We start from the raw sequence: 14006 nt of genomic DNA, 5'->3' as shown, positions 1-14006 counted from the left end.
CACACGCACATAGCAGCAAACATCTGTATATGTATGTATGTGTGACACTTGGGGAATTGTATAAACTTTTATAATTATTAGCAACAAATGAGCAGTGACAGAGCACTTTTACTGCAAGTTTATATTTCTTTTTTTTTTTTTCAGTCTCCCCGCTCAGACAGTTGAACGGCACGACTGGCAACCCAAACAAAAGTCACAAATGATGCCTGGCCATCCAAGGCTCAATTTAAAAGTTTTAACTACCTAGCTACACGTATGTCTGTCTCCCTGTATGTCTGTCTACCTGTGCGACTCAGAAATAGTGCGCCAATCAAGAGGCATCTGAAGTTTTAAATGCACAAAAAAGTTTCTCATTTTAGTTGAACTTAATGCACGTAATCCGCAATTTTTTAACGTCGCCATAAAAGCGTATCTTAATTATTTTAATTAAAAAGCACAAACTATTTTTTATTACACCTCGAAAGTTTTTTTTTTAAATTCGAATTTCGTATGCAACTCTAACATTTGTTGTATTTACCAACATTGTTTTCTGTCAGATTTTATCATATGTTTTGTTTTTGTTTTTCTTTCTGGACATCTGGACAGCTGTACTGCAATAAAGCGCCTAATGGACACATATTTCGGCGTGGAGTACGATCCCACCTTCTGTGAGTTTAACGACCAGTGTGAGGGAGTGCAAGCCTTCCTGCTCGACCGTCGCCATGTCAAGAGCTCAAGGAAGTTGCACAAAAGCAATGGAAATAATAACAATGGCATGAGGGGATCATGCACAAAGCACATAGTACACAAAAAAAGAAGAAAGAAGAATAAAATAAGCAAACACGAGAGAACAGAACCTGTCGAAGATGGTGCGCCGTCTGATTTCCAAAAAGAGTAAGTTATTTTACAATAAACTAAAGAAGCAAAAGCCTACTATTCATTTTGAATTTGTGTTCTAGGGATGCCACTTGCTTAGATTTGAATCAGTCGATTACACCGGGTTATGTATTCTGCAATGCCGAGCTGCATGTTGATGAAAATAGCCAGGATAATATTCATTTTGAAGATGTCTTTGCGGAGGATAGGTCGGGTTGGTTGTTCGATGACCACATTCGGCCTATTTCGCCCATTAAGGATATATCCTCTATAGAAAGGGCATTATTTCCTTCGTCAAAGCAGATTTGGGACAACTACGAGGGGCTCAAGTACGGCGCTTCGCCTAAATGGCCGCTAAAAGCTTCTGCTGAAGAATACAAAGCGCAGACAAGTAACATTGAAGAGCTCTTCGAAGAAGCATATGATACTTTTTTTCCTAACGAAGAGCTCTATAAAGAAAACAGTGATGATGCTGAAGAGAGCAGCTGCGAAGTACCTGAAAAGAAAGAATCCAAAAAAATCAGCCTTGTAAGGCAAAGCGACCAGCAACTGAATGACGCCGAAAGTTGGATTTCCAACTGGCAGAGCGACTGCAAGCTACAGTTAGTAACTGTAGCAAAGCTAGAGCAAAGCTCTGTGGAGTTGGACAGCCTGGAGCTAACTCTGGACGAAGAGCGAGCCATTGCGGACTATCTCAAGTCACAGCGACTACATGCGCCGCTCAGTGATATCAAAATGTACGACAAATTGCTTAGCATGGCGAGGGATGAGAGCAAAAGGGATATGCTGCGTGATATGCTGAGACCCAAAGTTGTGCCAAAGCATAAGGAGCAGGAACAGCCAGCTGTAGAGTTGCTGCCAACAGATGCGATGCAAGTGATTGAAGCAAGTGTTGAGCAAACAGTAGATGAGCTTGTCGTGAAGCAGTCTACATCTGAAAAAGAAGAAACTGTTGTGCCCATGGAGGTGCCTCCTCCTGTGGTGGAGCCGGCTGCAGTGGAAGCTGTGACAACTGCGGATAGTTCGCTCGGCAAGCCGAATGAGGAGCAGGTGAGCGCCTGGCTAGAGCAGGTGGGCCAGAATATTTCCAGCTTTGTGCAAACTAAAATTGAAAGCACGGCAGTCGAGCCTGTTGACTTGGAGCTGCAAATTAGCAAAACAAATGCAGAGCAGCCGCGCAAGGAGCAAATGCCGACGCAGTCCACTGTGAATCCATGGCAGAGCAGCTTTAAGCGTCGCCTAAATGGCGATGCTATTCATCAGAGCCTCACCGAGTTTCGCGATCCGCAGGACAAGCGTTTGCGCAGTCGCTGGCCGAGCGAGGCGGGCAAGCAGGCTACTACTACCGTGGAGGTTGTGAATCGTCAGATAACCATGCCGCCACTGCCACCGCAGTCGCATCAGGCGCTCCAGCAGATACGAATACTGCGTCAGCCCGTGAAGCGCAAAGCGGAGCGCGCCAGCCTCAAAGTCGAATCAAAGCCGACGCGGCCTTACAGCAGCGTGCACGCCAATCGAGCGTTGAATCTCAACCAATTGGCCAACCAGCTGGAGGATGTGGTCTACAACAGCGATATACATGTGATACAGAAGCGCTACGAGGCGGCGCAAATGGCCTGGATCTGGGACGATGGCAGCATACTGGTCATCAACTCGAGGAGCAAGGCCATACTGGCGGACACGCAGCAGCAGCTGCTCGCCAAGATACTGCAGGCCATGCAGCCGCCCGATCTGCTGGATCACCAGGCGCTGCATTCGCACTGCATGAACGTGGCGCAGTTTCCCTGGCAGGTATCCATAGAGGATTTTGGTCAGACGCTGGCGATCTGCAAGGACACCATACACACCACCAATCCCTACACGTTCTTTGTGCACAAGAATCTGCCCAGCGTGGCCGCCAAGGTGTACGAGTCGGGGGCGACGCATGTGTTTGCCATGAGCACCAACGAGGCGGATCAAATGCTGGAGAAGCTCTATCTGCTCACCTCGAACTACAGGCGCGCAAAGCCGCAGCCCCCGCCGAAGTCAGCTGAGCCATTGAGCAAGCTAAAGCCAAAGCCCAAAGGCACCATTAACACGCTCTTTCCCAAACGCTGTAGCTAAGCTAAGAGACTCAATAAACTCACTCTTAATTTTAATAGAATACAGTTGAAGAGCGAGCTGAAGCTTGGCATGCGCGTTAAAGAGCGCGCTGAATGGAAGGCTGCATGGAAAGCTCGCTCAGGCTGACTGCTTGGCGCTCTCTGCTCGCCTTTTTGGGTTAATGCTGTGTAGAGTGGGAGCGGGAGCGGGAGCGAGCGCATAAAGCACAAATGTACGCACTTTGGCTGAGTGCAGGAATTTAATTCATAAGTTAAGTGCCGTGTCCTCGGCCGTATATAGCCAAGGTTAAGTGTAGCAGTGTAGAATCCGCCCACACAATCCCCCCCACCCATTCTCATGGCTGCTGCTGCTGCTGCTGCTGATTCAGTTGAGTTGGAGCAGCAACGTCGTGGGTTCTTTTAAGGTTTTGCTGCTTGAGCACGGCCGTATGCTCCATGCCCCATCAACGGCAAGCCTAATCCACCCCAGATCATCCATTAAATGGCAGCGACTTTTTGTTGGCAACTTTGGTGCGCATAAACAATTGCCTGGAAATATAATACATGGCTCATTGTCTGGGGTTGCAGCAACTTTGCTTTTGATTGAATTTAACATTTTTTTTGCGCTTTCTTCTAACAGATTTCTTTTGTCTCTCCACTTTGCGGTTTGGCCGGCGCGACAAACAAATTAAGCAACTGACACCAAAAGTCCGTGCACTGACCAACAGCAACATAATTAGACCTTGTCACGCCCCACGATTTGCATAAAGAAATAACCCAACGCAACCTTTCGGTAACCAACCCCATGCTAAGCTTGACACGTTTCCAAGCAAAAACCCACGCTTGTAAATAAAAACCAATGCAACTAATATTGAAGTAATCAAAAATGCAAATGTTGCGACGTGAATTGTAGCCCAACAGTAGCGCTAAATGGCGAATGGTGAATGGTGAATGCTGAACGTTCGACGTTCAGGCCATAGCCAGTGGCTCTCAATACCGCGCCGCGACAGTTGATGGCCATAAATTTAGCTGGAGATAGCGGCCAAGCAAATTAATGCCAAGCTGTTTATCGCAAAAAGTTAATTGCTCGGCCCTGCTCCGCTGTTAATCATATTCCATAATTTACTAAGCCTAATTAGCGACAGCCTAGACACCCGATGGCCGCCGGTTCCTAAGCATACCGAGGGTCAGCTAAGCGGCGACCTGACCCGACGCTGGTGAACCGCTTTGGGTGGCCCTCATTAGAAAAGCTTCAAGCGCCAACGGAAGCGTGCATTTTAAATTCTCTGTTTATGGCGCACTTCCTTCCGTTGATTTCATGGAATTTATTTGCTCTGCACATTGCTGCCAATCTGAAGCTGTAAGGATATTACCGTTTACTTACCGTTGCGCTCCTGTAAGCCTGTAAGTTAATCAAGCCACACGGTGATTTTTCACAATATCGCGCTGACATGTCTATGCAGGCAGCAACATGTTGAAAACTGCCTTGTTTGTGGCAAGTTAAGCATTGAAACGAATGTCGCTGTCATTATTCAACAATTTTCATCTGTCGACAAACAAAATTAGCATCAACTCCAAACATAAACAAGTTACACAAACGCCAGTACGGCTGCAACCCTCTAGTACCGCTGACATGTAAACAGTTAGCAACTGTACTAGTTACTTAACCATTGACGATACTGTAATGAGTATTTGGGTAAGTTGCTCTAATGGATCTAAAAGGTCCATATTTTGTATTCGTTTTTTTAGCTCTAAATGTTGCTTAGTACAAAATTGTATTAATACAATTTCCAACTTTTAATTTTCTAATTTATATAGAAATTTATTGATTTAATTTTTGTACATTTTTGTTCACCGATCGAATCGACTTACCTTAATGGGTTTGTTCTAATCATTAAGCAATGAATTCACCAACACACGCCTACTTTGTTTTTTTTTTATTAAAAAAACACAATCTGGAATTCAACTAACTGACGTTGCATTATTTAGGATATAGTTCTGCAATATCTAGCATTGGTGAATTTACTGCAATCACCAACAAAATCACCAATTGCTACCAGCAGTACTGACATTCCACCAAGGAAGGGTGAGTAAAGCTGCTGACAGCTAACTAGTGAAGGTGTTCACCACTAAGCTGTACTGGAGGGTATTATCCTTCACACACACACAAACTCATGCATACATCAGACCTGAGTGCGCATCAGCTAGAGAGTCAGCGAGTTTCAGAGTTGGGCTCGAGATTTTTTAATGCAAAACTCGTGTAGAGGTGCGAGCTAACATGCAAGCAGCTTTGCTTGGGGGGTAAAGTGAGGTTCGCCTGGTTCGCTCTGTTGTTTTTCCGGCTAGGATTGGCCGTGTACCGTCGCTTGTTTTTGCCATTAACAGCAATTACAAATGACAAACAAAAAGCCAAAAATGCGCTGCCCAACGCTGTTGCTAAAGCAAAACTTTTAATTATTTAGACGAGCACGCGAAAGTCGCCATTTTTTACACAATGCAGCTTGCAGTTTTTTTTTTTTTGCTGGCTGTTTCCAGTGGGCGTGGCAGTGTGGCCCAAAAGCGAAATTCAATTACATAGCTCTAGTCGCTGTCGCTACTAGGCTTTAAATAATTAGAATCAACCTTAAAGCAAGCGACTAATCAAATTAGAGGCAGTGCATTAAGCCAAGTCTCGGACTAAGTACTCTATAAACTTTAAGTAGCGCTCCCAGCTCACATACGCGCAGCGTTTTTCGCTCAGGATTAGGTCGTTTATCAGCAAGCGCGAAGCACAAAAATTTCCATTCAAATTGTGCATCAATGCATGAAATGCGCTATGAAAGCATTTTAGATAAATACGCGGAACTAACAAACGACCATGTGACAAAGCCAGTCAAAGGATAAAACAGCCTGCGCGTGTGTGAGCTAAAGTTATGGCATTCACCAGCGCCAGAGATTGCGTAAGCCAGTCAAGCAGTTTAGCGGATAATCAGTCGTTGTATATTTATTTAACATGAGAGCAAACAGCTTACACCAGTAGTGGTGCGGAGTAGGCCAAAGGCGCCGCGTGATAAGCCAGAGGAGCCGCCAAGGGAGCAGCGGCGTATCTCGCAAGAACTGGAGCGGCCACAGGAGCGATCACTGGAGCAGCGGCAATGCCATTATAGTTCCGGGCAAACACCTGGCTACTGGTGGCAGTCACATAGGGAGCAGGAGCAGCGGCCACAAGCGGAGCGGAGTAAGCTACAGATTGACCCAGCAGCAGACCTGGCTTGGCAGCAGCGCAGGCAATGAAAGCGAAGATGATGGCAATAGTCTGTGAATTAAATCAGGCGAGTATTAAATTTAATTCGAAGCAAGCAAGATTCGATTACACTTACGAATTTGAACATTTTGTTAATTGTTGTGTTCGAGAACTCTTGAACTTGTCTGATGCCGCTTAACGATTTTCTGCCCACTATTTATACCCCAGCCCAACTCCAAGCCCAATTTGACCTTAAGGCAACTTCAGTTATTTGCGGGCTCTGCGACGTGTTTTACATTAAACAGTGGGAAACAACATAAATAGCCAAATGCAGAGCGATAAAAGATACAAAATGCTAAATGCAAACAGTTAACGGTTGTATCTGGTGCATTTCAATGAGGACCAACTCACAGCTGAGTCACTATTGTGGTAGGTTGAAGACTATCTTAGGGTATAAATAGTCAACGCCAACTGCAGTTGGACATCAAACAGTCTCCAGCTTACAAGCAGAACTACCCACAAATCCTCAACATGTTCAAATACGTAAGTTGAATGCAAATCCTGTTGCAAAACCAGCGATTCTCTAACGAAAGTCCTCACTCTATCCTAGGCCGTTGTCGTCCTCGCTCTCGTTGCCTGCGCTGCTGCCAAGCCTGGTGTGCTGCTGGGTCAATCCGTGGCTTACTCCGCTCCTCTGGTGGCCGCCGCTCCCGCTGCAGTTGTTGCTGCCCCCGCTCCGTATGTGACTGCCACCAGCAGCCAGGTCTTCACCCGCAACTACAATGGCATTGCCTCTGCTCCAGTGATCGCTCCAGTTGCCACACCCTTCGCTGCGCCAGTTGCCGCTCCAGTTGTTGCCAAATACGCAGCTGCTCCATTGGCGGCTCCTCTGGCTTATCGCGCAGCTCCCTTGGCTTACACCCATCCAGTTGCTGCTCCATTGGCTGCTCCTCTCACCTACAGCCACCCATTGAGCTATTCTGCCCCACTTCTGTTTTAGAACATCTGTGATCTCTCAACATTAAATAAAGACTACTAAACAATGAATTAATAAGCTATGTACTCTAATTGGAAATGAATCTAATTCAGTTCAAAGAAATTTAAGTGAAGTTTCATTGCTAACATAATTTGACTCTTTGGAGTTTCAGCTTTAAACTTTTATTTTAATCAAACACTTTATGAAGTTATTGATGGGAATAAACTCTCTGCTGAGAGCTCTGCTTAAACAAAAGTGAATAACTCACGTTCAGTTGGAAATTTAAATGCAGCGCACGTAAGTTTCGGTTAAATTATTGTCAACATTGCGGGCAACGACCACTGGCTACGTTGAGCTGTGGCTTTATGGTTTGTTTTGGTTTTTCTTTGTTTACGTTCAGATTTGTCGTTTTTAATTGCATATGCAATTGGGTCAAGGTCAAAGCGGAAGGCCGTCCTTACAAGGTCTGTAGTTGACTGAACTATTCAACTCTGATAAATAATAAATAAAGTCAGAAATAAATATTTTATAAATGAAAAAGAATATCAGCCATAAAAATTTCTTCTTATGCCTTAAATCTATCAAATCAATTCGTTTGTGGCGCAGAACTGAAAACGATTTAATTGTTAGCAATATTTAGTTCCAGCGACTAAAATATAAAATCCCAAATCCAACTCGAATATATATACTTGAATGTAAATATAGTTGCTATTATGATCATTTGATGCAATGCAGTCAATTATCCATTACAAATATATTAATATATATTGGAGTATCAATTCTTGACTACAATCTCTTTGAATTAAGTAAAATTGATTTTTTAATTTAAGTACACTGCTTAATATTTCATAGCTTAGAAGTCTTTATTTCAAACTGGGAGATCCATGTTATTTTAAAACAGAAGTGGGGCAGAGGCGGTAGCATAAGGCAATGGGTGGCTGTAGGTGAGAGGAGCAGCCAATGGAGCAGCAACTGGATGGGTGTAAGCCGAGGGAGCTGCGCGATAAGCCAGAGGAGCCGCCAAGGGAGCAGCTGCGTATTTGGCAACAACTGGAGCGGCAACTGGCGCAGCGAATGGTGTGGCAACTGGAGCGATCACTGGAGCAGAGGCAATGCCATTGTAGTTGCGGGGTGAAACCTGGCTGCTGTGGCCAGTCAACATACGGAGCGGGGGCAGCGAACAACTGCAGGTGGAGCGGCGGCTCACCAGAGGAGCGGGAAGTGAAGTTCACGGATTGACCAGCAGCACACAAAGGCTTGGCAGCAGCGCAGGCAACGAGAGCGAGGACGACAACGGCCTAGGATAGAGTGAGGACTTTCGTTAGAGAATCGCTGGTTTTGCAACAGGATTTGCATTCAACTTACGTATTTGAACATGTTGAGGATTTGTGGGTAGTTCTGCTTGTAAGCTGGAGACTGTTTGATGTCCAACTGCAGTTGGCGTTGACTATTTATACCCTAAGATAGTCTTCAACCTACCACAATAGTGACTCAGCTGTGAGTTGGTCCTCATTGAAATGCACCAGATACAACCGTTAACTGTTTGCATTTAGCATTTTGTATCTTTTATCGCTCTGCATTTGGCTATTTATGTTGTTTCCCACTGTTTAATGTAAAACACGTCGCAGAGCCCGCAAATAACTGAAGTTGCCTTAAGGTCAAATTGGGCTTGGAGTTGGGCTGGGGTATAAATAGTGGGCAGAAAATCGTTAAGCGGCATCAGACAAGTTCAAGAGTTCTCGAACACAACAATTAACAAAATGTTCAAATTCGTAAGTGTAATCGAATCTTGCTTGCTTCGAATTAAATTTAATACTCGCCTGATTTAATTCACAGACTATTGCCATCATCTTCGCTTTCATGGCCTGCGCTGCTGCCAAGCCAGGTCTGCTGCTGGGTCAATCTGTAGCTTACTCCGCTCCGCTTGTGGCCGCTGCTCCTGCTCCCTATGTGACTGCCACCAGTAGCCAGGTGTTTGCCCGGAACTATAATGGCATTGCCGCTGCTCCAGTGATCGCTCCTGTGGCCGCTCCAGTTCTTGCGAGATACGCCGCTGCTCCCTTGGCGGCTCCTCTGGCTTATCACGCGGCGCCTTTGGCCTATTCTCATCCAGTGGCTGCTCCAGTTCTGTTGTAAGAACTTTCGATTGATTTGACTGAAAATAAAAACGTATATTTGAACTTAACCTGAGCTGAGCTTATCTTTGGGTGCAGTTGGCTTCCGCTAATTGGATTTACCGTACGGCTCATACATAAAACATGTTTGTAAAACATAAAACCGATGTCCATTCAATGTGCAAGTCACGTAGGCGACATAAAAATTGTTGTCAACACCGGCAGCAGCTGTTCTTCTTCTTTTCGCTCCTCGTCAGCGTCGACATGACGCGTGACAATTTGTTGTTTAAATTGTATGCACTTCATCGATGGTGAGACTTATTAGTAATTATGTCAAGGTCGTGGCAATTAAATTATGAAAATGTGTAGTGTAGATTTACAATTTAATTTGATTATAAATATATATGAATTAAAATTTTGTTTTTGGCTAAGTTATCTCTGAAATTGTTAGAAATATTCAAAAGAAGTCAAAACTGAAATCATAATTTAGAAAGAATTCGCAGAATATCAGGCCAATTAGATAAATCAAATCACCACTCTTATTAAACAAATCTGTTTCATATTGTATATAAAATAAAAGTTTAACAAATTTTTCTTGCCCTTATTGTAATGAAGATTGTATAAATTTTTCATATACATTTACACTGTTTAAATAAATTGGAATGATGACTCTAAAACAATAACTCCTAGCTTAAAATTGCTAAAAATGCTACTGCCTTTATTTCCAGATGCTACAAGTCAGTTAAAAAAATGGATTGAAGTTTGTTTTTTTTCTAAGTAAATTTATTTGCTAGTTATGTACATCACAGTTTTTTGATTGGTAGTTGATTTAGACCAGAACAGGGGCTGGAGCGGCAGCGTAGCTCAGTGGTGTGTTGTAGGGATAAGCAAAGGGAGCACTGTATCTGGCAACGACGGGGGCTGCGGCAAAGGGATGAGCGTAGTGTGCAGGCAGTGGGGCAGCCAATGGAGTAGCAACATGTTGCACAATGGGCGCAGGAGCAGCAAAGGCAACTGGAGCAGCAACTGGAGCGACGGCACGCACAAGTGGAGCAGCAACTGGGACTGGCACTGGAGCAATCACGGGCGCATGAGCGATGCCATTGAAGGTCCTGGCCACCACTTGGCTGCTGGTGGCGGTCACCACTGGAGCAGGTGCAGCAAATACAGCGGCGGGCGCTGCCAATGGGGCATGCAACAAACCAGGCTTGGCGGCGACGCATGCAATCAGAGCGCAGATGACAACCGCCTGGGAGGGAGTAAGGAATGGAATGGATATTAAGTCCAGGTAAGGAAGACAGCTGGGTAGAAAGGACTACTTACGTATTTGAACATGTTAAAGATTTTGTGATGGGAGCTGTGGAGTTGTTTGACAAAAGACAAAACTGTGTTTGATGACTTGTCGACGCTTTCGATTTATTTTTATAGCAAATCAAAACGAACGTGACGGAAGCGGCCAAAGAAAATGAAAACGAAAATGAGAAATTAGCATGCAAAGCGCGAAATGGCGGAGAGTATGGGCGGCCGACTAACGGTAAATGCGAGCACTTTAAAAGAAACAGAATTTATTTCTTAAAGCTGCGCCTAGGCCGCGTCTCTCTCTCTCTCTATCTCTATTTGCAGCTCTTTCGCCTTGCACAAAGACCGAAAGTGCATTCGAGCTTAAATCTGATTAAATAAAAGCCAAAGTGCAACAACCTTGACCCAAAAATGTTAAATTTCAAACAAATAAATGTTTGTGTCAACAGGCAAAAGTGTCCAATGTGTTTGTAGGTGTCATGTACACACACACACACACATACAAATACAGAGAGATCTGGTCAAGTGTGTGTGTTTGCTGGACTGTGAGTAATAAGTTTTCGTTTGCATTGGCTACGTACGTGCTAAAAATATTTAATTGGGCGACTTCGCTCCACACATTGAACTCCATTGCTGGCAGCATGGATGGTCGGTCACTGGTCAGCTGCAGGTCACCGCTAAGTATGTGACGGATGAAGTTAGATACCTTATATACATATGTATGCATGTATGTGTGAATGCACTTGACAATGCTCTAATATTATTATACTTCAAATGTTTTTCAGTATAAAACTTGAAGTGAAATTTTGGTTTTCGAATTTATAATTTTAGCAAATATATATTGCTTTATTATATATAAAAATCATTAATTTTTCAAATACTATTTCATAAATATGTAAAATCTCTAAGTTACAAAGGTTTTATTTTGTTGTTTTATAAACATTGTTAAATGAAAGATGGAGCCAGATGGAAACATTTCAGTCTTCATAAAATATAAATACTCATATTCTACGTAGAACTGTCCGTCTCTGTTTGTCTGTTTGTCTGACCCAGATCTGGACAATTAGAAGACCTAGAGACACCAAACTTTGTATATAGCTCGATGCCTATCTAACCCAGATAACTGCCCAATATTTTTATTTAAGTTGCGGAACTAAGCCCAAGCAAATTCATTATATTTTTAAATCATTTAGAGCACTATATGCAGTTTCACTGTATCCAAATTTTTCCTTAAACATTTTTAAATTTTTAAATATTTAAATATTTCATTTCAGTTTGAAAAATACAAAATACATGCAACGTAACGAAAATAGTTTATATTAAATTCCATTGAAATTTGTATAAATTAGGTTAAATATGTTATTCGAGTTTCATTGCTAGCAGTTGGCCATTCAATAAAATTTTGTAAAATTAGCTGCGGCAATCGAAATTGGCTGCCCTTCGGGTTTTGACAGCTGCAATGGGTAAGACCCTCAAAGACATGGCTGGCGGTATACGAGCAAAGCCAATTATAATGCCGCCACGCTTATAATGGGCAACGTGGCCCACGCTGGGCGCATGTTAAGTACCCTCCACTGGCTTTGAGCTGTCTTGGGGTATAAATAAGCAATGCTGCCACTCAATGGGACATCAGTTAGCTCAACGCCCTCAAGCAACTACAACTCAAATCAAATCTAATCAACATGTTCAAATACGTAAGTGAAATCCGCACTGTGTTCGAACTAAGACTAATCTTCGATTAATCCATTGCAGGCCGTTGTCATCTGCGCACTGATTGCCTGCGTCGCCGCCAAGCCTGGTTTGTTCCACGCTCCTCTGGCAGCGCCCGCCGCTGTTTTTGCTGCACCTGCTCCGGTGGTGACCGCCACCAGCAGCCAAGTGGTGGCCAGGACCTTCAATGGCATCGCTCATGCGCCCGTGATTGCTCCAGTGCCAGTCCCAGTTGCTGCTCCACTTGTGCGTGCCGTCGCTCCAGTTGCTGCTCCAGTTTCCTTTGCTGCTCCTGCGCCCATTGTGCAACATGTTGCTGCCCCATTGGCTGCACACTACGCTCACCACTACGCCGCCGCACCCGTCGTGGCCAGATACAGCGCTCCCTTGGCTTATGCTCCCGCTCCGCTGAACTATGCCGCCGCGCCCGGCTTGTGGTAAGCGCAGCTGGCGGATTAAGCGTTTTTGTGTTCAATGACTGATAGCCTTTAATAAAAATCGCTCAACTTTGTATAAAAAAAAAGACCTCATTGTTTTGCTGGTCAGCAGTCACGCTGCTCTATCGTTGGGCATTACAAATGCTCGGATCACGGAGGCATTGTGTGCCCAAGCTATTGCTTGTAAGTGTATTTAAGCTTCTTTGGCTGTAGTTTCGGTTCAGTTGGATTTTTGCAATTTACTTTTACGGTTTGCTGAGGTGAACAGCAGTCAATCGTTTGTGGCGCTTGCGTTTTATTCAGGTCATTTGTGCTTCATTGTCCTGCAACGCTCAGACATACAGACAGCCCGAACGAATTATGGCACACACTGGTAGTTTGGACTCGGGTTCAGGTTCAGGTTCAGGCTCAGGTCGTTACTCATGCATTCATTGGACTTTTGGGCCAAACAAAGCGAGTGCTGCAATAAATGTCGATATAATTTTTCTAGAATTTTATTTGCTAAGGTATGTATCATGTGTTTAGTCAGGTAAGGGGAATGTGAAACGAAATGAAAATTTAAGGACAAGCTCAGGAATATACAGGTACATTCAATATATATATAAATCTATGTGTATATCAATATATTAGGGAATATTTATGAGTTGTATTTACACATCCCTCCTGACATGCAACAAAACTACAATTATAATATTTTATATATAAAGCCTGAGAAACAGCATCTAAAATAGAACAGCTTGCTCTTCAAAATGAGAGCGAGGCTTAACTGAAAATATACTTTCCTTACTCAATTTTAAATCTCGTCATATCAGTCGACGTTCAGCATAAATCAAATTATATTTAACTTTTATATTGACTTTAATTTAAAAGGAATTTAGTTCGTTGGTAACTCAACCTTATTAAGATTTATATTATGTGAGTTTCATTTTAATAAATGTATTTTATCTGCTAAAGGCAACTCCAACGACTTTTGTATGTTGAAGAGATTTACATCAATTATTTTATTATTGTATTAAATGTTTTGCAGAACTATAGTTAAGTTTAATTAACATCGAAGCTACATCTATAGTTTGGTTTGGTTACGTGGCTTGGCAATATTAAAACTTAAAGCGTAGCCATTTGTCTATGAAAAACTAATAGCGCCATGCAAAGCAGCAGCAAGTGAAACTTTAAGATTCAGAGCTTCCCTCTTTCAACCCGCACTTTAGCCGACTTGAAGGATTTTCAACAGCAGCGCAAACGCAGCAAAGTTTATCCTCAATTAAACTTTCTGTTGTTGTCCCACTCCATCGACTGTCTGTCTGCGTGTGT

The 14006-nt window shown here is 43.5% G+C and overlaps 6 protein-coding genes across 6 annotated transcripts; 3 read left to right on the top strand and 3 right to left on the bottom strand.

Moving 5' to 3' along the window:
• The first annotated feature begins 459 nt into the window (after positions 1-459).
• Positions 460-2958, top strand: LOC108598254. Its single transcript, XM_017984869.2, has 2 exons — positions 460-873; positions 939-2958. Exons 1-2 carry the CDS (start codon positions 608-610, stop codon positions 2956-2958), a joined length of 2286 nt encoding a protein of 761 aa, XP_017840358.2. The 5' UTR covers positions 460-607.
• Positions 2959-5943: 2985 nt separating this feature from the next.
• On the bottom strand, positions 5944-6847 carry LOC108598253 (cuticle protein 16.5-like). Its single transcript, XM_017984868.2, has 3 exons — positions 6571-6847; positions 6296-6439; positions 5944-6231 (listed from the first exon to the last, which is right to left on the bottom strand). Exons 2-3 carry the CDS (start codon positions 6305-6307, stop codon positions 5944-5946), a joined length of 300 nt encoding a protein of 99 aa, XP_017840357.2. The 5' UTR covers positions 6308-6439; positions 6571-6847.
• Positions 6691-7159, top strand: LOC108598252 (cuticle protein 70, isoforms A and B-like). The gene is made up of 2 exons (XM_017984867.2): positions 6691-6702; positions 6770-7159. Exons 1-2 carry the CDS (start codon positions 6691-6693, stop codon positions 7157-7159), a joined length of 402 nt encoding a protein of 133 aa, XP_017840356.2.
• An 848-nt stretch (positions 7160-8007) lies between these two features.
• Positions 8008-8512, bottom strand: LOC108597900 (cyclin-dependent kinase inhibitor 1C-like). Its single transcript, XM_017984519.2, is given in 3 exon segments — positions 8008-8291; positions 8293-8433; positions 8501-8512. Coding segments are annotated over 3 exon segments (417 nt in total). The 3' UTR covers positions 8008-8027.
• Positions 8435-12756, top strand: LOC108599617 (cuticle protein 16.5-like). The gene is made up of 5 exons (XM_017986572.2): positions 8435-8907; positions 8972-9267; positions 9349-9373; positions 12186-12242; positions 12301-12756. The coding sequence occupies exons 1-5, from the start codon at positions 8896-8898 to the stop codon at positions 12697-12699; spliced, it is 789 nt and encodes a 262-aa protein (XP_017842061.2). The 5' UTR covers positions 8435-8895; the 3' UTR covers positions 12700-12756.
• LOC108598250 (cyclin-dependent kinase inhibitor 1C-like) lies at positions 10079-10590 on the bottom strand. The gene is made up of 2 exons (XM_017984865.1): positions 10573-10590; positions 10079-10498 (listed from the first exon to the last, which is right to left on the bottom strand). Exons 1-2 carry the CDS (start codon positions 10582-10584, stop codon positions 10079-10081), a joined length of 432 nt encoding a protein of 143 aa, XP_017840354.1. The 5' UTR covers positions 10585-10590.
• Positions 12757-14006: the final 1250 nt, after the last annotated feature.

The sequence above is a fragment of the Drosophila busckii genome, chromosome 3L (assembly GCF_011750605.1).
Source record: "Drosophila busckii strain San Diego stock center, stock number 13000-0081.31 chromosome 3L, ASM1175060v1, whole genome shotgun sequence".
Taxonomy (NCBI): domain Eukaryota; kingdom Metazoa; phylum Arthropoda; class Insecta; order Diptera; family Drosophilidae; genus Drosophila; species Drosophila busckii.
The sequence above is the reverse complement of the archived record's forward strand: the minus strand, read 5'-3'. Positions and strand labels throughout refer to the sequence as shown.

What these genes read in the sequence shown, in the direction of transcription:
- LOC108599617 (XM_017986572.2), top strand. An exon ending in GTGGCTGCTCCAGTTCTGTT is followed by an intron (nt 9,268 to 9,348) that starts GTAAGAACTTTC and finishes CTTTGGGTGCAG; the next exon opens with TTGGCTTCCGCTAATTGGAT. An exon ending in TTCCGCTAATTGGATTTACC is followed by an intron (nt 9,374 to 12,185) that starts GTACGGCTCATA and finishes GACATCAGTTAG; the next exon opens with CTCAACGCCCTCAAGCAACT.
- LOC108598254 (XM_017984869.2), top strand. Translation starts at nt 608, where the DNA reads ATGGACACATATTTCGGCGTGGAGTACGATCCCACCTTCTGTGAGTTT. An exon ending in CCGTCTGATTTCCAAAAAGA is followed by an intron (nt 874 to 938) that starts GTAAGTTATTTT and finishes TTTGTGTTCTAG; the next exon opens with GGATGCCACTTGCTTAGATT.